General features: G+C 42.6%; 1 protein-coding gene, 1 non-coding gene and 1 pseudogene across 2 annotated transcripts in view; 1 reads left to right on the forward strand and 2 right to left on the reverse strand.

Moving 5' to 3' along the window:
* The window catches only part of NOTCH2 (notch receptor 2), a 178,130-nt gene that overhangs the window by 54,723 nt on the left and 100,303 nt on the right, over window positions 1–23,104 (reverse strand). Inside the window, exons 6-10 of the mRNA XM_066268137.1 lie at window positions 5,043–5,276; window positions 3,595–3,750; window positions 2,705–2,893; window positions 1,682–1,795; window positions 775–888 (exon numbers count right to left, since the gene is read on the reverse strand). Of these exons, the coding sequence (XP_066124234.1) occupies window positions 775–888; window positions 1,682–1,795; window positions 2,705–2,893; window positions 3,595–3,750; window positions 5,043–5,276 (807 nt within the window). The remainder of the gene's footprint in view (window positions 1–774; window positions 889–1,681; window positions 1,796–2,704; window positions 2,894–3,594; window positions 3,751–5,042; window positions 5,277–23,104) is intronic.
* LOC136328669 (ubiquitin-conjugating enzyme E2 D3 pseudogene) lies at window positions 14,914–15,312 on the forward strand (annotated as a pseudogene).
* TRNAD-GUC (transfer RNA aspartic acid (anticodon GUC)) lies at window positions 17,332–17,407 on the reverse strand. The gene has a single exon. It is a non-coding gene; the product is annotated as a tRNA-Asp (tRNA).

Raw genomic sequence — 23,104 nt, forward strand, 5'->3', positions numbered from 1 at the left:
GCTGACGCTCTACCACTGAGCCAACCAGCCAGGGCCTCTAACTTCTTTCTCAGTTAAGCAATGGGATAAAAAGGAAATCAGAAAATCACCTTTTCTAATCATTTCTAGTGCTTTCCTACAATTCCGGTCCTGTGCGGAAACCAATGTGTGATAGGGCATGTTTGGCTTATTCAGATCATTCCCAAAATGGGAAATGTGGCCACAGATCAGAAATGTAGACTATTTCTAAACAGATCCTTTTTCACACTAGTAGCAGAATTCTGGAACGAGGACTCACACTTCTCAGACAGAGCTCCCACACCTGCTCAGAGACACACCTGGCTCTCACGCATGCATCCTCTTTATGCAGGAACCCTCTGCACTTGCACATAATCACTTTTAAGATTTCTGCACCTTTGTTCAATCATTTCCCTCAAGAAAGACAGCGAGAGGCTTCCTACTGAGAACCCCAGTAAAAAATAGCTTTCCACTGGAATGCGTCCCTTTCCCCAGGGAGCAAGTCAAGCCAGCTGGAAATTGACCACTGCCAAAATCTGTCCCAGAAAGTCACGGACACTGAATGGACATGTCCCAGGACAGGCCACTATTGTGGTGGAGAAGAAGGCAGGTGTTGTGGAAGGGAACAGAGATAGCAGCAAAAACTGCTGGGACAAGCTCTCTTCAAACACAGGCCAGCCCCGTCAGTGGACTGGCAGGCAGGGCCGCTGGACGAGGACAGCCCATGGCTTTGTGCAGGTGGACCCACCGGAGGAGTAAGTATGGGAACACTCTTACCTGTGGCACACTGGCACTCGTAGCCATTCGGGTGATCAATGCACTTGGCCCCGTTCAGACACGGAGTGCTGGAGCAGTCATCAATATCAATCTGGCACACGGGCCCAGTGAAACCTTCAAAGTACACAGGGACGACACAAGTCAAAGGGTCATCCTATGTCCTTCTTTACTAGAAGAGCACTGGGTTAAGTGACTGGCAGGGCTTAGACCAAAGGGTCAGCAAAAGTAAAATGATTCTCCCCACAGGTAACTGGACAACTGGGTGAAGCTCCAGGCACCAGCGGCACCTGTGTGTGTCTCCGCCTCTGCTTCTTCCCCACACACATTTCACCTCCAGGTAAAAGAGGGTAGGGGGTTCCAGGCGAAGCACGACAGCCAGAGTGCAGTGGCAGAAGAAGGGGACCTGCCCCCAAAAACTACAAGAGACGCTACCGTGCACGGCGGAGCTCGCGGCCTGTCTTCAACAACGGCTTTGGGAACAAAAGGAGAGGCAGAGCAGTCTTTGGAAAAAACTGACTTGCGTTGTCTGTTTCTGGACTTTGAGGTGAAATGTCTAAAAGTAATAACCTCACCAACGGGCTCTGAGACAATGACCCATGGCGGGAAAAAGTAAAATCCTGAATAGCCTAAACCTTAGGCCTCTGTCAGATACGAACTTTCGGAAACATACAAGCAGACAGAGAGGTCATGGGCCTTTTGGAATAGACTTGGACATCTGGCCACAAATGGCTGAGAGACACACTAGATGAAACAAATGCCCCGTTCTGCACACACTCTCCTACCCTGAAGCTCTCACTTTAATGACTTTCTTGTGTACGGCTCACACACAGTCTCTCCCTCCTCTTCCCCCTGTGGTCAGTCAGCTCTGTGCTTTCAGAGATAACAGGGGCAGGTGGTGGGCACTTACCAGGTGGACACAGACACTGGAAGCGATTGACTTTATCCACACACTGCCCATTGTTCACACAAGGGTTGCTGTGACATTCGTTTATCTCCAATTCACAATGCACACCTTTGAAACCTGAACAAAAGAGACCACACAAGTGGCTCAGAAAGAGAGAAAGGCATATTCTAGCCAGGAAAGCATAAACTTGCAAAGATTATTATATCCTCTGTGAGCATGAGGACAGGAGGACTGGGCCATGATAGTGACAGTTACATCAGACAGGAGAATCCTCTGGGATATCCATGTCACTATAAAGAGGGGGAAGAAGTTACCTCCAAAGACACTGGTGAGACCTAGCATGCCAACAAAGACTGTGCCACATTCTCTGACCAGGTCAACCTTCGCTTTCAGGATAGTACCAGGCCCATAGGATGCCCACCACTTGCTCCTAAAGACCAGTTAAGTCAGAGATGCTGCTGCTCTCATGGTGCAAGTCAAGGTCAGGAGAGCCTCCCAAGGCTAGAGCGACTGGCATCCTTAGTGAGGAAGCAGTCACTGCCAGCCTTCACCGTGAGCTGGCTCCGCTGTGCTCTCTGAAGACTCAGGAGTGGTCCTTGCCGAAAAGCTCCAGACTACAGCTGATTAACTGTGGGGACATCACTACAGATAAATGGCAGGTTCCTATATAATTATGGGTAAAACTAATTTCTATAAATGGAATACATAAGGGAATCAGGAAAACTTGCTATTTTAAAGAGTTTTATGGTAAGTTATTAAATTAAAGAATACTTGAATAAAAACAATTCTGAAATTTTCTATGTTTCTGAGTTTGACAAGATAGGCTTGTTTATCTGGGTCTTCATAGCTCTAAGAATTCTAGCACTGCCTCACTCCTCACAGGTCCCTTGGCCAGGAACCCTGTTGTTACCAAGAAGGGAATGCTATTGGTGCTCATGGAATGGCCAGTGTCTCGAGTGCCCCACCTCAGGGAAGCACGGTTTAGTGCCTCCTGTCTAGACCCCGCACACGGAGGGGCCCAAGTACCTGGCATGCACAGACACGTGAAGCCTCCAATCTTGTCCAGACAGGTGGCATCGTTCTGGCAGGGGTCTGAGTGGCACTCATTGATGTCCATCTCACAGCGAGGCCCTGCGTAGCCTTTCAGACACTCACAGTGGAAGGCACCGTCGGTGTTCACACATTTCCCTGCATGCTCACAAGGATTGCTATTGGCTGAGAAAGACAAGAACCAATTATCAGGATCAAAGCACTTGATAGAGTTCCCACAAATGTGGACTACAGATGTGGATCTAATTGTCACAAGCATTACAGCTAGGCATTTAATAGTCTGGTTCTCAGTTTCTTATTTTCTTGTTAACAAATTAATTAAAAGACCAGGGCAATCTCAAGTCTCATGTGTCTCTGCTGCTCTTTTACAAAACTGTCTCTAAGGCAGGGCTTTATGCTAAGAATCACCATATTTCTCCATGTCCAAGACACTCCCATGTATAAGATGCACCTTAACTTTTGAGGCCGAAATTTGGAAAAAAAAATGTATTACATAAGTTATTCATCATAAAAGTTTTATTCATCATAAAATTCATACAACTCCTCGTCCATGCAAAAAAGTGGGAAATGCAAGTAAAAAACCCCCTACAACCACTGTATAAGACGCACCCAGTTTTTAGACCCCAAATTTTTCGAAAAATTGTGCATCTTCTACATGGGGAAATACGGTAAACACAGACTGCCCATATATTTTAATTTCCCAAACAGAACATATGACCACACTGAGAAGTTAGCTGTAAACAGTGGGCATGTAACAGGGGATCTGAGGTTGGGAGAGGCATGCTCCTCGAGAAGAAATGCTCTAGTTTAAATACTTGTTGAGCTCGACAGACACATGGGGGAGGGGAGAGTCTCCGTGAACTCACCCATGGTACACTCATCCACGTCCTCTGTACAGTCAGCCCCTTTGTAGCCTTGTGGGCAAGTGCAAATATACTGCCCGTTCAGGGGGTTGGTATCACACAGTGCCCCCTTGTGGCAAGGATTGCTGATGCAGGCATCATCCAGATGACATAAGAGACCTGTGGCAGAACAAAGAGAAAATAAAATGTCTCTACTTAGGGAAGAGTTGTCTCTCTCACAGAGGAGAAAAAACCTTATATGGGTTTATAATATTCCAATATGGAAATTGAGGCAACTTTCACCTGATCCTACCTCAGAGACATGCTGCCAAGTAAGAAGTGTCTGCAGACAACCCTGGTGTTCTCACCCTATCCCTTGGCTAGACCTCTCCTTGGGGGTAGGTCACAAAGTGAGACAGTTACATGACAGACAGGCAAGTGGTGATAATCTTCCTATGGCACTGCCAGATTGAGCTAACAAAAACAGAGGATGCCCAGGTCAATAGTAACTTCAGATAAACAGTAAGTCATTTTCTACTGTACATACAAAATACTGCATGGACCTGTATTTTATTTGGCAACCGACTTTCCCAAGATCACGTTACCTGGTGACCACGGGGCACCAGCATCTCACTAACTTCAGAAGAGAAAAAAAGCCACTGAATACCATCTGCTCTGCTGGGCATATGTTGATCATAGCATCAACACGCCTGTCTCAGGTGCCCTCGGGACTCTGAAGGTATCAGCAGGCCCCGTGTTCTGCATAGTTCACATGGGAACTGGGTTTTTCACTCTGCAATTAGCTTAAGAATAGGTAGCTACTGCTCCTTTTACAAAGCTGGAGGTAGGGCTTTTGGAAAGGCCTAAAAATGAGGACATTTCAGAAATGCTGGGCACAAAATTCTCTCACCCAAGCTATCTTCTTCCATCACATTCCTCCCTTCCTTGCTCTCTACTCCTGAAACCAGAAGCTGTCAAAATGAAGAGCACAGCAATACTAATAGTGAAGTCAGTAAAAACCCTCCCTCAGAGGAATGTTTCTACAGATGCTGACAGCTGGAATGCACTTACATGCTTCTGTCCTGCCAACCTCTCTGAGTCAATGGGTTCTTTCTTCTTAATATAGAGTCCCTCCATCCATTTATTAGTAATTTTGTCTTTATTTCTGACATGCTTTTCAACCTTGAGGTCAAAAGATGCTCCCAAGGCAATAGTGACTTTCTTTTTTTCTCTTTTTTAGGGTAAAAGACTGAGGTACATAAAGTTGAAATGAGAGCCAAAGGTGCTAAGTAAGAAGACTAACTTCATAGCACTCTGGCTAATGATTACATTTCCAGAGTAATCTTGAGTGATGGGTTCCTACCAATAGTAATTAAAAGGACCCAGCTACCTGAATGAAGAGAAGATGGCAGAAATCTGAATGCTCATGGGCCCCTACCCCAGTTCCAACTCTGTCCTTCTGCTGGGCTCACCTGCCTTTCCCTCTGGGCACATGCATGAGAAGGAGGCCACTCGGTCGATACAGGTGGAGCCTGCAGTGCAGGAGGCAAAGGCACAGTCATCGATGTTCTCACTGCAGTCATCTCCACTCCAGCCATTCACACACACGCAGCCATAGCCTCCATTGCGGTTGGTGCAGGTGCCACCATTCTGACAGGCATTGGGCTGCAGCAGGCACTCGTCCACGTCCTCTGTGCAGAACTGCCCTATGGGGGGGGAAAGTGCTTTGATTAGGTCTCCTAAGTCTCCAAGGATCAGCATAATGCCAGCCCCCCCCCCCCAAGTCTCCACCCTAATGTGACTTGCTGCAGATTAAGGCAGCAGAACGCACAGCAGATCAGGTTCCCACAGGGATATTAGGGCCACCTTGAGCCCTCCAAATGCTCTTATTCTACGCCAATAACTTTTTTTTAAAAAGTGAAAGTTGCTATCCCTAGAAACTCTGACAACATGAGAATTTAGCCAATATGCTGAGGAGAAGATAAGTCTTTTAGGATTCTTGCCTCAGTTACATTCCTGGGATGATGAATATGTAACTGAGAAGAGCGAGGAAACATGAGCCTAAGAGATAAGCAAGGAAAAGAATAATAAGAAGGAATGTAAAAGTCAAAATGTTACGGCAATTATTCTGTATCAGAACCATCAATGTCAGCAAGCTGGTTATGCTACTGTACAATAGTACTGCAAGGTGATGTCACTTCTGAGGAAGACTTGGTCAAGGGTGTTAACACAACTGCATGTGAAATTACAATTATCTGAAAATAAGTTTAATTTAAAAATGAAGGTAAGGGCAAGCTAAGGTAGGAAGATTAAGGACAATAAAAGCCTTAGTCAAATATGGATGTGACAATAAAGCCGAGATGACGAGAGGGTACAAACTGCTCAGCCTGAGTCCCCCCCCCTGGCCTCAAGGATGCAGATTTGTGGATAAGACACAGAATGTAGACCCCATGTAACAGAAGACAGAAAAAAGGTCAGCTCTGGCTGGGTAGCTCAGTTGGTTAGCGCGCTATCCTGGTATACCAAGGTTGCGGATTGGGTCCCCAGTCAGGGCACAAACAAGAATCAACTGATGAATACATAAATAAGTAGAACAAACCACTATTTCTCTCTCTCTCAAATTAATAATTTTTTAAAAAGAAAGGAAAAGGGGTTAGTATGCTCTGCTTGAAAAAGAGCAAACTGGAGAATAATAGACACAAGGCCATTATGGGCTCACCGCAGGCACTACAACAGCAATGGATGGGGGACTATGGAGAAGGCTCTTGGGACCCATGACCAGGAACAAAAGCATGTCTTCAACTCATAAGCAAGGAATTTGTGATTAACAAGCAGTTTAGTGCTAGGCCAGTTGAACTGTAAAACAAGCTGATGAACTGGTCTTATTGGAGGTCTTTTAAGGTCAGTTTAGAGAGCTACCAAAGGGAACTAATATTAAGGTCATTTAAATTCTCTAAAACAAGCACAAGTGGCTAAAACTCAAAAAACTTCAAGATGTCTTTAATTCTTTTTTTGTAAAAGAACTCAATAACTCAAAAAGACAATCTGAAGAAGAGGCTTCTTAATGAGAACGTGCACGACGCTTACACTCAGAAAGTGCGTAGGCTATCCCTAGTCCCCAGGATACCTAACAGTAATTTAATTGGCTCAAGTATTTTCAAAAAACCTGCAACGTGCCCAGCCATGTAGCCATGCTAACGGGAGCTAGTTGTATCTGCTCTACCCTAACTGACTACCCATTTTATTTATTTATTTATTTATTTATTTATTTATTTATTTAGAGAGCTAGAAAGGGAAAGGAGAAGCGTCAGCTCCTAGTTGTGACACTTTAGTTGTTTATTGATTGCTTCTCATATGTGCCTTGATTGGGGGGCTCACGCTGAGCCAGTGACCCCTTGCTCAAGCCAGCGCTCTTGGGATCATGCTGATGCTCCCTCATTCAGTAATCTCGTGCTCAAGCTGGCGACCTCAGGTTTCCATCCTGAGGTTCCAGTTTGACACTCTAGCCACTGTGCCACCGCTGGTCAGGCGAGCACCCATTCTTTATACTCATTACACTCATTGCAGAACCAACATCACTCTACTGCACTTATTTAATGGCACATCTCCCATCACTTGACTGCAACCAACCTCTCAGTTCAGAGGTTGTTTTTTTTTTGTATTCCCTGGTAAGATTCCATGCCTAGGATGGCAGGACGAGTATGTGGGCATCTCTGAAACTCCGTGCTCAGCGACTCCCTTCTGTGCACCTTGCTCGTCCCACTTCATCTATATAATTCCTGAAGGAGCCACCAGGTCTTTACACGAGCATACCCTCCTGGGCATCGCTGACTGATACAGGAGGGCATCTGATACAAGTTATATATCACTATATCTCTTTCCAAGCTTCTTGACTGAGGACCTTTGGGTACATGAACCAAAAGAATAAAGTGGCTGGTAGAGAAAATAATAGAGGTTAATCAGAAGTGCACACAAAAGAAGAGAATCACAATGCATTCAAGCTAATGGTTCCAGTTGTTCCTGAAGCCCACTACTCCAAACCCTTTCAGGGGCACAACTATTCTGAGAGGTGTCCCTTAGTGGATTTCCCTAACTTCAAATAGGAACCTGTCAGTTGCAAACCAGAGTATTTACCAGTACAGAGTTAGTGAGTGAGTGCACGCACTGGCGATGACTTCTCCCAGGGCAAATGATGTCATCTATTACAGAAAGCTCTGCTCCCTACTGCACTGACAGACAGACATGCTACCACAGATGTGTAATTAGGACACAGGTGGGATTTAGAAATAAAAACATGACCAAGCAGTAAGTGAAGAGTTGCTGTAACCTGGAAATTCCTGAGAATCTTATCTCTTACACTTCTGCTAACTTAAACATCTATGCTACCCTTAAACCAAATGACTTGCTCAATGTGAGCAATTTAGATGTTATTTTTCTTTTTGATTGGCTCTGTGATGATTCTGAGTATAAAACAATCTGTGTTTAAAAATATCTAATGTATTCCTCATGTATTATAATACCCACACATTTATATACTGTAATAAGACAGACTAGGTAAATAAAAAGTACGTGGAATGCAAGTTTGGCACTCTCCGGAAAGAAAACCAAAAGTCATTAACTGCCTGCTATGAAGTAGGCATTGTGCTTGAGCTGTAACCAAAATTGTGTCATTTATAGTTGAGGAAATCAGGCTCAGAGAGGTATAATAACTTCCCGAGTGTGAAGTTTTCCACACTGAAGGAGCTGGGATTTGAAATAGAGATACCTGATTCTAAAAGTCTCAACAAAGATTTGAGATGTGAATCTCACCTTATCCAAACCATCTCTGCATGCCTCAGGTTCCCAAGCACACAGGCATGAGGAAGTAGAGAGGATTAAGAAGAGGTGAGGATTAGAATCATGACTCATATAATCTGTTTACTGGAAAAATTTATGAGTGCAGATTACTATCCAAAAATCAAATGGGTTCAGTTTACCATTTTTTGAATGAGATTGATTTTTGAAGGTTAACAGAATACCTTAGGATTGTATATCTTAAATATATACATACTTTGCGATAGAGAAATCAAATCTAGAGGCAATAGCACACTGGCTTATAAGAATTTTCTACAGAATGGATTGTTTTTCTCTAAATTGCAGGCACATTTCTCCAGAACTACATTCCTTCCCAAGCTCATTTCTGCCAGAATTTTTTTTTCTTTTATCTCCACCTAACTCCAATTCTATCAACCATTTTTTTAAACTCAGAAGGTAGAAAACAGTAACCAAGGTGGCCACTACAGTTGCTTATTCAAAAATTCCCTATGGAAATATCTACTGAGACACTGCGCTTCCTTCGTGTCACCACCCTGTTGGCCCAGCAGGAACCCAACACAGAAGCCCAGAAATAAGAAGCTCAGAAAGGTAAGGTGGCCTTCCAAACCCAGATTAGCCTGACTCCACATCTACTGCCTTCTACCACAGCACAAATAAGTATCCAACTCTGGATTTGATCAACAACATCTGCAGCTAGGTCCTTGATCCTAGGATTTATTTATTTATTTGTTTGTTTGTTTATATTTATTTATTTGTTCTTGTATTTATTTATTTATTTATTGAGTGAGAGGAGGGGAGGCAGAGACAGACTCCCACATGAGCCCCGCCAGGATCCAACTGGCAAGCCCACTAGGGGGAAATGCTTTGCGCATCTGGGGCCCTTGCTCTGTTGCAACCATAGCCATTTTTTAGCACCTGAAGCAGAGGTCATGGAGCCATCCTCAGCACCCGGGGCCAACTTGCTCTAATCGAGCCATGGCTGCAGGAGAGGAGGAGAAGAGAAAGAGAGAGACAGAGACAGAGAGAGAAGTGAGAGGGTGAGGGGTGGAGAAGCAGATGGTTACTTCTCCTGTGTGCCCTGGCTGGGAATTGAACCCGGGACATCCACATGCCAGGTTGAGGCTCTACAACTGAGCCCACTGGCCAGGGCCAACTCTGATCCTAGGATCTTAAAGCATGCTGAGAAGGTATAAATGCATGAGACAATTAAAGACCATCCTTGTTAGAAATGAGTAAAAGCAAAAGAAATTAATTTAGTATGGTAGAAATGTACTATATACTAAAGTAGGAAAATGTCTTGGTGATCATCTAGAGCAGTGGTCTCCAACCCCCGGGCCGCGGACTGGTACCGGTCCGTGGGCCATTTGGTACCGATCCGCAGAGAAAGAATAAATAACTTACATTATTTCCATTTTATTTATATTTAAATCTGAATGATGTTTTATTTTTTAAAAATTACCTGATTCCCTTTGTTACATCCGTCTAAGACTTACTCTTGACGCTTGTCTCAGTCACGTGATACATTTATCCATTCCACCCTAAAGGCCGTTTCGTGAAAATATTTTCTGACATTAAACTGGTCCGTGGCCCAAAAAAAGTTGGGGATCACTGATCTAGAGAACTGGTTTTCAACCTTTTTACACTTGGGGACTGATAAAAAGAGAAGAATTATTTTGGGGATGACTAAGGCAGAAATCACCCTGAGCATAAGCAAATTTGACTGAGATCACTGGGTATATGATCTTCATACAACATCAAGATGCTTAACTCTTTTGCAGACCTACACAAATTTCTGGCGGACCAGCGATTGAAAAGCACTGATCTAGAGAGGTGGGGTGCAATTAGGTCATTCAGCTCTTCCTACTTCATCCTGGGCTGGAGGGACGTGCTCACTAAGGGTGGTAATACTTGGTCTTGAAGATACCAAAACAACTAAAGTATACTCTTTGTGGCTGGGGTTTAAAAGGAGAAAGGCTGAGAATTGTTTGAAGCTATGAATCCAATTATGAATTCTGAACTTGATACAACAAGCAAGGGAGTTATCATAGGCTCATGGGGTGGGGGTGGGGGGAGACAGGAGCAAAATTGCCTTTGAAGATTAGTCTGCAGTAAAATGTAGGAGGGACTAAGAACAAACAACTTTCTATTAATAGGGAGAGAAGGAAGGAGCACTAAGTTATGAGCTACCTAGCACATAAAAGCCTCTGGTGAAACCATGCTACTAAATCCTCAACAAACAAGTCTCAGCCTGTATCATCATCTGTCTCAACAAACTGCTGTGAACTCTAAGTATGTTGTACAAAGCTCAGTTAGACAAGTTTGTGGGGGTGTCAATGATCCCTCTGAGCAATATGACCTGCCACATCGTGGGGCTGTAGCCACTTAACACTAGAACTAAGGTCCTTCCCCTTTTTGTGTGTAAAAGAAAAATAAATCACTTATTTTTAGAAACTACCTTCTGGATTGCCACCATTAGTCTGGACTAACTTGGTATAAAATGCCACACAGCCAAATCCTTTCCTGACACCTTAAATGCTTAGAGCCTCCTGTAACTACCAATAATTTCCTGGCTGATAGTTCTGCCTCACACATGTATCTGAAATTCATATCTTCCCTTCACACATTTTACTCCAGCCATGACAGCTTACTGTTGGTTCCTTAAAAATTAACTTCTTCCCTATCTCGGAACCTCTGTATATCCTGTTCTCTCCCCCTCAAATATTTTCCTCCCACTTGTTTATATGGCTGGTTAGTTCTCCTTCCACATTCGAATGCATGAGGGCAAAGGTTGTGTCCACCACTCACCTCAGTTTACATGTCAAACACTGTACCAGACCCTTGGTATCAGTGGTGAAACAGACCTTAGACCTAATCCAATGTGTTCATTTTTACTGATGAGGAAAGTAAAACCAGACGGGTACAGTGACTTGTCTCCATCTGCACAGCAAGTTGGAAGAACAGTTAGAGACAAAATTAAAAATGAAAATCGTTAAGTGCTGACAGCAGATCAAGTTAGTTTTCAAAATGGGGAAGGGGACTCTGAGCTGACTGTTAAGGGACAGGGCAGGATTAAAAACCACAGGGAAGAGAAAGTGCCTCAGGAATGCTTCTAAGGAAAACGACACTCTGAATTCACCACTAGAAATACAGCACGCTGTGTCAGCCTGACAGGCGCAGATCGCTCTCATTCTGATTGCTTCTAATTGTCATCCTATTGTCTGAAAACCATCGGCACATTTTGGTGCAGTGTGGCAATAAATATAACAGTGAACCCAAGGGGACTGCTGAAATGGACACTACGACCTGGACCTCATTAGCATCAAGTTCTAGCCCAGGGTGCTGCGGACCATGAAACAGATACCAGTTGTGAGCTGCAATACCCTGGGATACAAACAGCTCATTGTAGCTTTCTCAGGACACCACAAACAAACCATCAATCTCACTTGGAGTTACAAGGACTGAGAAATAAGAGGAGGAGGGGGGGGGATAGAAGAAAAGAAATGATCGCTGAGCCTTATCACTTTGGGAAGAAGTCTTCTCCCTTCCTAGTCATCTCTCAACTGTGAAGTGTGTAGGAAAGATTTTTATCACATGAATGGCCCTGTTAAGGGTCAACTCTCATTGCAACAGCAATCACCACATGAGAACATATTTTTTAAAAAGAGCCTGCCTGGCCCTTGCCCTGACCCTGCTACCTCCTCTTCTGTAGTTAAATCAAGAGAATTCGGTCTCCAATATATGCTTCCAACCAGTAGTCGCCCAAGCTCCTGAGTGGTGGAGTTTCATCTCTTCATTTCATAGCAGAGCGTTCTTATAACCTCTGATCTACAACTACAAAACCTTCTCTAATACAGCTTTTCCGTTCCTCTGCTGAAGTGAGAGGACAGGGATAAGCCTGACCATTCTGCCACCTGCTGGGATGACCACTGGTCGAAGCATTTCTGTATAAACCCTGGAGTCCGCAGGGCCTGCCTCGTGAGAGAATGTGTGTGCACAAATATGAATGTGTACATGAGGCCAAGGGTATATAGTGGCTGAGGGGGAATGCAGGGATGAGGATACACGTATAGATAAATGCAAGAGTCTCAGTGAATGTGAATGCTGCCACAATTCCTAGACATCATCACCATTTTCCAGACTCCTCAAAAGCCTGGTTTCCTTGCATCCTGATCAATAAACTTACTAAAGAGTCACCAGAATGGTACCAACGTGTACAGTGGACTGTGCCCTCCCTCTCATGGCTTCCATTATACTTAGGATAAACTTCTAAATACTACCCAGGTTTTCTGCTCATCTTTCTAGTTTCTTCTTTTGAAAGAGCATTAGCTCTACCTTTCTGGCTTCTTTGCTTTTTCAAACTTATCACAATTTTTCCCCCTTTGGGGTGTTTGCACATGCTGTTCCCTTTGCCTGGAACACTCTTATCCCCACCTTTTTCTAACTAATTCTAACTTGCTGTCCAGACATGAAATGTTACCTTCTTAAAGAGACATTGCATGCTTACCCCAACTTCAGTTATTTCTTCCTCTTAATATGCTCTCCTCTTTTCCTGAAGGCATTTATTACAGGTCAAAATCTTGAAATAATTACCTGATTTATATCTCTGTTTCTTACTAGATTTAAGTTCCATGAAGAAATGGGTGGTAGCAACTCACTTCATGGGTAAATCCTCAACACTTAGCACAGTGCCCAGCTAATAATACAAATATTGATCTACTTACGACCTATGCAACTTACAACCATTCGACTTTACGACCACAATCGCTAGCCACGACTGCTCTGCATCTGGCAGCGCAAGCAAGCGTTGCTCAGCTGGGGCATACGACAGTGTGGACTAGCTTCCGGCAGCACTACCATCTCTGTGTGCACCATTTCAACTGTTATCCCAGACTCGGTACAGCAATTTGTGTTTTGTGTCTTGGATATTTTTCATCAAACCCCTCCCAAGATGTCTACCAAGAGGAAATTGTCTTTGCAAATATTAAACCAGTTGTACTGGTAATGCAGTGTTTTACTTAAGCCTGAAAAATGTAAAAATAAGAAACAAAATGGTGTAGAGATGATACAAATGGCATAAAATGAACAAAGAAACTGATATATGACAATAATAAAAGAAAATTATGATAAAATATGACTTAAAGATTTTTATAACATCATTTCACACTAATGTACATATAGCCTACTCAACTTACGACCAAATTGTGTTACGACTGGTCTGTCGGAACCAATCGTGGTCGTAAATCCAGCACTAGCTGTACTATAGTTTGAGTACAGGGGTTTCTCGTGTTATGACAGTCTCAACATACGACGTTTCAAGTTTATGATGCTCACTCCCAAAATACTTAAAAATTTGAGATGTGAGTGTTTCAGCTTACACTGTTAGAACTGCACTTACAGACTATGTAGGTGAACTAGTTTGGTTGTGTGAGGAGGAAGAATACATAGTAACATAGTATATGAGTGAGGGAGTTGGACTTTTTCTGTGGCTTAGTTGTGTTTTTATGTTCTAGATTATGATTTTACAACTATGTTAGGATAGGTAAGTGACTTAGGCTAGGGTGTGTTTTGATTTACACCAAAATTTGGGTTACATCACTGTAATAGGAACGGAACTGTGTTATAACCCGAGGACCCCCGGTAGTATTCAAAAATATCTGTTAAACAAATGTTTATATGCTCCTGCATTCTCATAAATCACTTTAATCCCCAAATAATACTCATCTTTCATCTCCTTCACACCTTTAGGGTGTCTCTATTCTATTCATACTTCCAAAGTCTGCATCAACCCTTTTTCTCTATCCACCAATCAATACATACAACTTCTCATTCCACCCCCACTCCTCAGCTGCTGAACTCCATCTCATTTGGGTAATTCTACATTATAGTGGGTACCTTCCCTCTTAAATTCAAACCTAAGATTTCCCCAAAGACTATATCCCAGTCAGCCCTCTTTAAGAGAGGTCCTCCTCCAATTGCTTCCATTTGCATGAAGGTGAGTAGGCAAAGAATCCATGTTTTCTTTATTTCTTACTTAAAGCAGTAAAAAATTATTCATTACTTCCAGGTACAAGCCATTGTGTTATGTGCTTAACTGGTTGTCAAAGGTAATCCTTTCATACAATTACAGTACTCCAGTTTGGCAGATGCAGTGCAGTCTAGTTCATACTAAAGAAAGATACTACAGTATCTCAGGAAAGTAAGGACAGAGACCCTGAAAGAACCCAATAACAGACCTAAATTTGTATAGATGATGGCTGGTCAGAAACAAATGGAAAATGTAATGCCCCAATTCATTCATTCATTCAACAAATATGTGCATGCTATATGCCTACACACACTGTAATTATATTGGTGAATAAAACAACTGTGGCTTCTTCCCTGCAGAACTTTTCGACAAACAGGGGTTTTACAACTAAACAAACAATTATACAGACGGTGAAAACTGTTCTAAACGATACATGTTGTCTTGGGAGCACAAAGTAGGAGAACAGAGAAGAAGTATATTCTCCAGGACCAGCTGGGGACAATATGTTTCCCTGGCAAGCTACAATCATGGCACCTAATGACATCCCATATCAAGGCAGTATCTTCTTTTTGACAATTTATTTTTCTATAGGCTATCCCTTCAAACAACCTAAGTTTGCATTAACAACAAGAATTTATTATCCAAATATTAACAGTAATGGTAGCATTTGGCTCCATATTCTAAGGTCATAGTGGTCTCCCGGTTTAACTATTTCTAAAGTTCTTTTATCCACTTGTTTGCTGCTGTGTAATCCAAACCCAGAGGATTCGCTAGTGCCAGAGATTGCACGAATCTATGAAATGGCCAGAAATAAGTACAATAGAATATCTGGGGAACAGACTCAGAAGCATGCCATCCAAAGCTACCTTAAAGTCAGAATAAGCTGCATTATGGCTGGATGAACCTGAAATTAGATAAAGGCTGGCTTTCTATGTTAATCAGGTTGTGTAAGAGTTTGTGCGTGTGTGGGAAGGATGAAGAGGAGAGTATTTCAGGCAGAAGGAAGTGTATGTACACAGGTTTGAACAGAAGAGAAAACACAGCTCCTTTGAGGCAATGAAAAAAATCAGTGTGGTTCAATTATAAGGCACGTATTGCAGAGATAGGGCTGCAGTGGGAGCTATAATGCAGAGCCTTGGAAGTCTATCTAAAGACAAGAACAGAGATTCAAAACACTGAAGTGTTTTAAGCAAAGAGGCAACACAACCCCACTGGTGTCTCAGAAAGCCCACTCAGCTGCTGTGAGGAGAATGGACTGAACTCCATCTCACCCTTCCAGGTCAACAGCAATTGAAAACACTGTAGTGTTCCAGGGCTCCTGTGGCCACTGGGGCAATGAGAAAGTCCGCAGTGTATCTGGGGCAAATTCCAGTTGCAGCAGCACCAAAGAGCATCCAGCTTGGACTGCCTGGTGAGCAACAGAGGCTGTGCCCATGCTGGGCGTTCTGCTGACCCCTGGCAGAGCAGCTTCTCCACACAGTGAAGACAATGATGCCAAGCTTCAGTCCTCCTCCTAGAGGCCCACACTGTTTCTCTCCCCAACCTGCCCTGGGCTGCTGGGCTGTTGTAACAGTTTACATCAAGAGCCCCTCACTTCATTGGGAGAAAAAACTAACTGCAGCAGGGGTTCCAAAGAGAATCAGCCTATCTAGTTATGGGCAAGCAGTGACCTCGAGCAGAACGAGTAAAATGGAAGAGCAACAACATGGGCCCTTGTAAGCCATCCTAAAACATGAAAGATGGGGAGCATGCCACTGAAGATATAGGCAAAGGGAGCACTCATGAAAAATAGTCACTTCCAGGTCCTGGCCGGTTGGCTCAGTGGTAGAGCATCGACCTGGCATGCAGGAGTCCCGGGTTCAATTCCCGGCCAGGGCACACAGGAGAAGCGCCCATCTGCTTCTCCATCCCTCCCCCTCTCCTTCCTCTCTGTCTCTATCTTCCCTTCCCGCAGCCAAGACTCCACTGGAGCAAAGTTGGCCTGGACAATGGGGATGGCTCTATGGCCTCTGCCTCAGGCACTAGAATGGCTCTGGTTGCAACAGAGGAATGGCCCAGATGGGCAAAGCATTGCCCCCTGGTGGCCGTGCTGGGTGGATCCCAGTCGGGCACATGCGGGAGTCTGTCTGACTGCCTCCCTGTTTCCAACTTCAGAAAAATACAAAAAAAAAAAAAAAAAAAAAAAGAAAGAAAGAAAAATAGTCACTTCCAGGGACTAATACATTTTAGAAAGAACCGCTTCTGTATTCTCAAGAAATGTAGACACATGTAAGCTCTAAAAAGAAATGAAAAATAATGTAGGGCACCAGACTCTGATGAGAGAAGGCAGGCTGAGAGAAAGTCAGAAACAGAGTAGACCTATTTACAATGAGTAAACGCTGTAATAATATAAAATGCAGTTCAAATAAAAATCAGAGCTGGAAGCTACAAAGGACAGAACTAACAATGAAGAAAAATAATTCAGTGTTATGAATAAAAAGCTTAAGAAGTTCTCATAAAATGCAAAGGAAAAAACAGTAAATTGAAGTACCGAGAGAGAAGATTTCGGCCACGGGGAAGAATGGAGACCTAATGCAAAGATAATAGGTGTTCCTAAAAACACAGAAACAAATGAAAAAGACAGTATTTTCTTTTTTTTCTTTTTTCCGAAGCTGGAAACGGGGAGGCAGTCAGACAGACTCCCGCATGCGCCCTACCGGGATCCACCCGGCATGCCCACCAGGGGGCGATGTTCTGCCCCTCTGGGGCGTCGCTCTGTTGCATCCAGAGCCATTCTAGCGCCTGAGGCAGAGGCCACAGAGCCATCCCCAGCGCCCGAGCCATCTTTGCTCCAATGGAGCCTTGGCTGTGGGAGGGGAAGAGAGAGACAGAGAGGAAGGAGAGGGGGAGGGGTGGAGAAGCAGATGGGTGCTTCTCCTGTGTGCCCTGGCCGGCAATCGAACCCAGGACTCCTGCACGACAGGCCGACGCTCTACCACTGAGCCAACCGGCCAGGGCCAAGACAGTATTTTCTGAGGTGAAAACAAACCTGAGTCTGTAGATCCAAAGGGCTCAAAAAGTACTAGGATAAATACTGATAATCAACATTAGTTAAAAATTTGATGTGAGGGAGAGGAGACAGAGACACACAGAGTGACCTGTCTGACATTGAACTTTCCTATAATATGACAAAAAGCAAAGGAACAATGTCCAGGAACTTGATAAGATTAATTTAGACCCAAGAATTCAATATCTAGGCAAGATGCCATTTGTTTATAAAAGCAACTAAATCAAAAGGTATTTTCCAAAAACCCAAGAGCTCTGAAGATATGCCCACATGTAAATTTTCTGGGGGAAAAAATAATACTCAAAGATGTACTAATTTAACACACACACATACACACAAAAAAATAAAAAACTCAGGAATGAAGCCATTGGCCATTGTGATAGAAATGTACTGGTTGTTAACACAAAGCAAGTTACACATAGAACTAAGTCTAAAACATTCTAAACTGGATTATAAAAACAGTATAAATGTCAAGATAATTTTTTAAAAATATGTATAATTTTAAAATTCAATGCTAATAATACTATAATATAAAAATCTAAATGCCAGTTCATATAAACAAAATCTGGAGAGTGAAGCTTGAGACAATATTCCTTCTCTTACAGAAAAGGCAATTAATATAGTTTCATTTTGATACTAAAACATAGAGAGAAGTATTCAAATCCAAATATATCTAAACATGTATACCTTTAAAAATAAAGAGAACACTAAACACTATAATTTAAATCATCTCACCTCTGTCTATTGTCCTCATGGACCAATTTCCACCTCCTTAAACGGATCACGCACATGGCTTACGTTCTTCTCGCTCTTTCCTCTCCCATCTCTCATGACATCAATATCTGGGTTAGGTACCAGTAAGGTCATTTGGGTCAAGAGTTCTTACTGTTCTCAACTCTACAGACCTCCATATCACAAACAGACTCACGTTCTGGATCTCATTATATGACACTCCCTGTTCCAATTCCAAGATCTCAAGCTTGGTATACTCTCTGACTATAACTTACCATCATCTCTCTCCTTTCTCATTCACAATAACCATTTCACCTCATTTGTTCCCCACTAAAATTTGTAAAACTAAGTCCCTCTTAAATAACCCAGTTCATTAACCAACCCCCTTCTAGCTCTCTTAATTCTTAGGCTAGCCAAGGTTCTATGGCCGGGCATAGGAATAAAGCTTCCGTGACCTATAGCTCCAGCTCTGCACCTCCCTCTCTCCCTTTTCCAGCTGTATAAAATCTTGAGTCAGTGACTATGCCCACTCCTCCCCTTCCTCCTTCCTCAACACTCACTTTTCTTTTTAACCCCTTGCAATCTGGCCTCTTTCCCTCCTTTTTATTGAAACCACATTTTATAAGATTTCTAATGAATTAAAAAATTCTGATTAACTCTGTGCAGTTATCATTCTTGCTTGAGTGTCCTGGTTGTCATCCATTCAATGAACATCATTTGTTAAAACTGAACCTGGGAATACCAAAATTAAGTAAGGCCAGTTCCCAATCCTCCAGAGGCTGACAGTCCACTAGGTGAAACAAGCATATAAGTCAGAAAGATTACAGGTACTACAACAGAGGAATGTGGAGTGGAGTTAAGTGCACAATCTTAAAACACACCCCTGACTTGGTGATGCTATAATGGTGAGCTCCTTCCCAACTTCTACACAATCCCCCTTCTTTTTCTTTTAATTTTTTATTTTATTTATTCATTTTAAAGAGGAGAGAGTGAGAGAGAGAGACAGAGAGAGGAGAGAGAGACAGGGGAGAGGAGCTGGAAGCATCAACTCCCATATGTGCCTTGACCAGGTAAACCCAGGGTTTCGAACCGGCGACCTCAGCATTTCCAGGTCGACGCTTTATCAACTGCACCACCACAGGTCAGGCTACACACTCCCCTTTCTTATCTTCCTTCTTTGCATCCCTTTCCTGATTCATTTTCTTCAGTGTAGACATTCTCACAATTCGGATCCCAATCCTCTGTTCTTCTTACTCCACACACCTTCCCTTACAGACCGATACAGTCCCAACGCAACCAAAAACAAGACTCAAGATCTGAGTCTCTAGCCCCTACTGTTGTTCTGAACTCCTAGGTCTTACTGCTGAATGTTTTTCTCTTGGAAAACTCACATCAAACTCACCATCTTCTCTAGCCTATTTCTCTGTCAACAGTCCCCACATTCTCCCATTACTCAGATTCAAAACAGGAGTTAGCTCTTCTCAATCTCCCCCTCATTTGATGGTACTTAGTCCCCAACTCCTCATCATCCTTCTTTCAAATTCACATCCATTCACACTTTCTACCTCTATTATGGTTGTGCAGACTTCTTTCTACTAAATCTGATCCTTCCTTAAAGATAGAAATAAATGTATCTCAAGACTCCTGTGGCATCTAGCATAGTACACTGAATACAGCAGTTGTGGGGGCTTTAACAGCCATGGAAGAAAACTGGCTCTCGCCTGGAATGTAGCCAAAGCTGGACACTGAGTCGTGGATGAGGGTAGAAAAGTTCCCTCAGTCTTGCCTCCGCATTTAGTGCGAGGCTTCACTAACTGCTTACCGCTGTTCCCACCAACACAACACTCGTCAGCCCTTAGACCTTTGGGGTGAGGGTGCTTCAGGTTAACACTCTGGCAGTCTGCCCAACTGACAGCAAACTGAAATTGGGATGGGGAGGCAGAATTCCAGAAAACAGGCTCATTATGAAGCCCTGAGCATCAGAAGTAACAGCAGAGAGAGTGAACTGGAAGGTGCATTCTCCCATTCTCCATGCAGAATGCAAATAAGAAAACTTCTCCAGTCCCAGATAGAATTCAAAGGCTTCCACTCTCAACTAAAAGGAGCAGAAAAGTGGTTATAAGAAAAGCCTTATCCTAGAGAATAGCTGGTCCTCAAGTCGAGGCTAGACTGGAATAGGAGTGTTTAGTTCAAAACCAAAATACTACCATGAAAAGACTCCACTTTCAGACATGAGAAGTTCATGCAGTACCTCTGGCAGTATATCCTTGCTGGCTTGTGACAAAATTTTTTTTACTGAAATTGGAGCAACAAACAGCAAAGGGAATCATAACACACGTTTTGGGCTCGTTGTGACACAAAGGAAAGCCTAGAGAAAATGTGGTCAGTTTTGACTGGCATCCACCGAGCTTCCATTGTCTGCTTCTGCTCTGAGTCCCAGAATGCTATTCTAAGCCCAAACTGAAATTACGCTCTGGGTTAGTAACAAGCAGAGGAAAATAAATCATGTCTGCCCTAGGAGTGAACCCAAAACCAAGAGCTGCCAGAGAGGAATTTGTGAGTTGATTTCAGAGGTAACTTTAATTCTAAAGGAAATGAACCTTTAAAAAGAAGTCAAGTAACAATCTACATAGACAAAACATTAATCTACACTGCCTTAGTTAATTTGGGAGATTTTCATAACTTTTTTCCTTCAGTGGATATCAGCCAGACCAGGACTTCTCTCACATCATGGTCGATGGTCGGAGCCAAACGCAGTAACAGTGAAAACATTTGGGCTCAGGCTTCATCAAATCCGTAGGCACACTTCAATTTTGTAAAAAACACCTCTCTCTATAACAAGATCCCAATAAAAAAGTCAATCATTTGTCCAACCCCAACATCATTTCTTTCTTCTACTTGGGCTTTAGCTTGTCCAGAAGGCACAAACTAATACTAGATATAATACCTTGATAGCAACATCAGGTAGAAAGGGTCCGTGTTAGGCTGGAGAACAGCTCTGCCCACCACTGATGTGGAACCACAGCAGAGCAGCCACACTTTCCTCTAGTGAAGCCAGCACAGGGCCCCCTTTACGGATAGCTACCAGTCCACCCTCTATCCCCCGGATTCAAAAAGGATACACCCTCACCATGGCTACCATTACTCCCCAGGATCAGAGAAGATACACCCTCACCATGGCTACCATTACTCCCCAGGATCAGAGAGGATACACCCTCACCATGGCTGCAATGGTAAATACCTACAGAACATCTATGCACCTAAAATAGTGTTGTCCAACAGAAATATCTTAGAGATACATATGTAATTTTAATTTTCTGGTAGCACTTTAAAAAGAAACTGGTAAAATTAACTTTAATACTATCTTTTATTTAATTCACTGTATTTAAAACATCATTTTAGCATCCAATCAATACTTAAAACATTATTAATACGACATTTCACTTTTTTTCATACTACACCTGCAAAATCAGGTATTCTACAATTGTGGTACTCCTAAATTCAGACCAGTCATGTTTCAGGTGCTTAATATCAAGATGTGGTGGCAGCCCTGGCCAAGGGGCTCAGTGGGTAGAGCATTGTCCCAATGCACGGAGGGCATGGGCTCAACCCCCCGTTCAGGGCATGTCCAAGAAGCAATCAATGAAGACATAACTAAACAGAACTAAATGGAAAAATAAGTTGATGCTTCCCCCCCCCCACGCCCATCTCTCTCAATCAATGGAAAAAAAAAAAAAAAGTTGTGGCTAGTGGCTACCGTATCACAGCATAATATAGAATGTTTTACATGATACTTGTTTGCTGAGTAAATGAAAAACTCAAAAAGCTTTTTACCGCATCACTTATTCATCCAACACCCCAATAAAGTAAGGAAGAGCTATTAGTTCCATGGAGGGCAAATAAAGCCTTAAAAAAAAAAAAAGGAAGCTGACTCATTTATCCCAAATCAAACCATAAATAGACTTGTAAACACTTCTGGTCATCCTGAAGTCTAAAACTTGCTGCAAAAGACTGACCCTTCGTATGTATACACACAACACAGTATGTATCAGGCTATTCTCATTAATAATACGGCAAGTTCCCAACTCTTCTTTTATTTCAAATTGATATCGAGTTTTTTTCAGCTGTATAATTCCAATTCCATCCATTCTTTTTTAGATAGCTGGCAACTTCATTCCCTCATGAGTAGCCTACTCTAACCCTTCCTTCTCTGTTTCTGTTTTGTCCAAAGCCAGACCAAACAATTCATGCTTCAACTGTACAGCTGGAAATTATTAAAAGGAATTCTGAACAAAGTTGTAATAAAATTCTTAGGTATAAGGAAGAAAAAGCCCACCAGACCAAATATAAAGCATTAACTTAATGTTAACTTCTAATCTCAAAGTAATCAGATAAACTTTTAAAAAGGAAAAACACAAAAAATAAATCACCACACCAGAACATAATATAACTATAAATTGAACTTTCAATCAATGAAAACAAATCAGAGTTCTTAAAAATAAAAAATATTAAAGACAACTAATAGAGTAAATTTGTAGAGGAAAAAAGACCACAGACTGAGCACAGACTTGGAGTTCATTAAGACTGGGTTCAAACTCTAGCCCAACCACTATGTGCCCTGAGTAAACTGTTTAGGCCTTTTTGTATCCATCAACTCCAAAAAGGGTATATAATAAATTCTACCCTAATGCAGTTATTGCAAAGATTATACAAAATAAAACATTGTAATTTGCACCATATTTGGGTGGTAATAAACATTAACTCCCAGCCCTCAGCCGCACCCATTTCTTTAATTTGTATAAAGCAGAAAATACTAATCTGAATTTATAGCTCTAATACCAATAGAAATAGGAACTCTATGAACCCAAATTATCTTTCTATTCTTCTCATAATGAGATGGGAGCTCAGCTACATGC

This window comes from Saccopteryx bilineata, chromosome 3 (genome assembly GCF_036850765.1).
Source record: "Saccopteryx bilineata isolate mSacBil1 chromosome 3, mSacBil1_pri_phased_curated, whole genome shotgun sequence".
Classification (NCBI taxonomy): Eukaryota; Metazoa; Chordata; class Mammalia; order Chiroptera; family Emballonuridae; genus Saccopteryx; species Saccopteryx bilineata.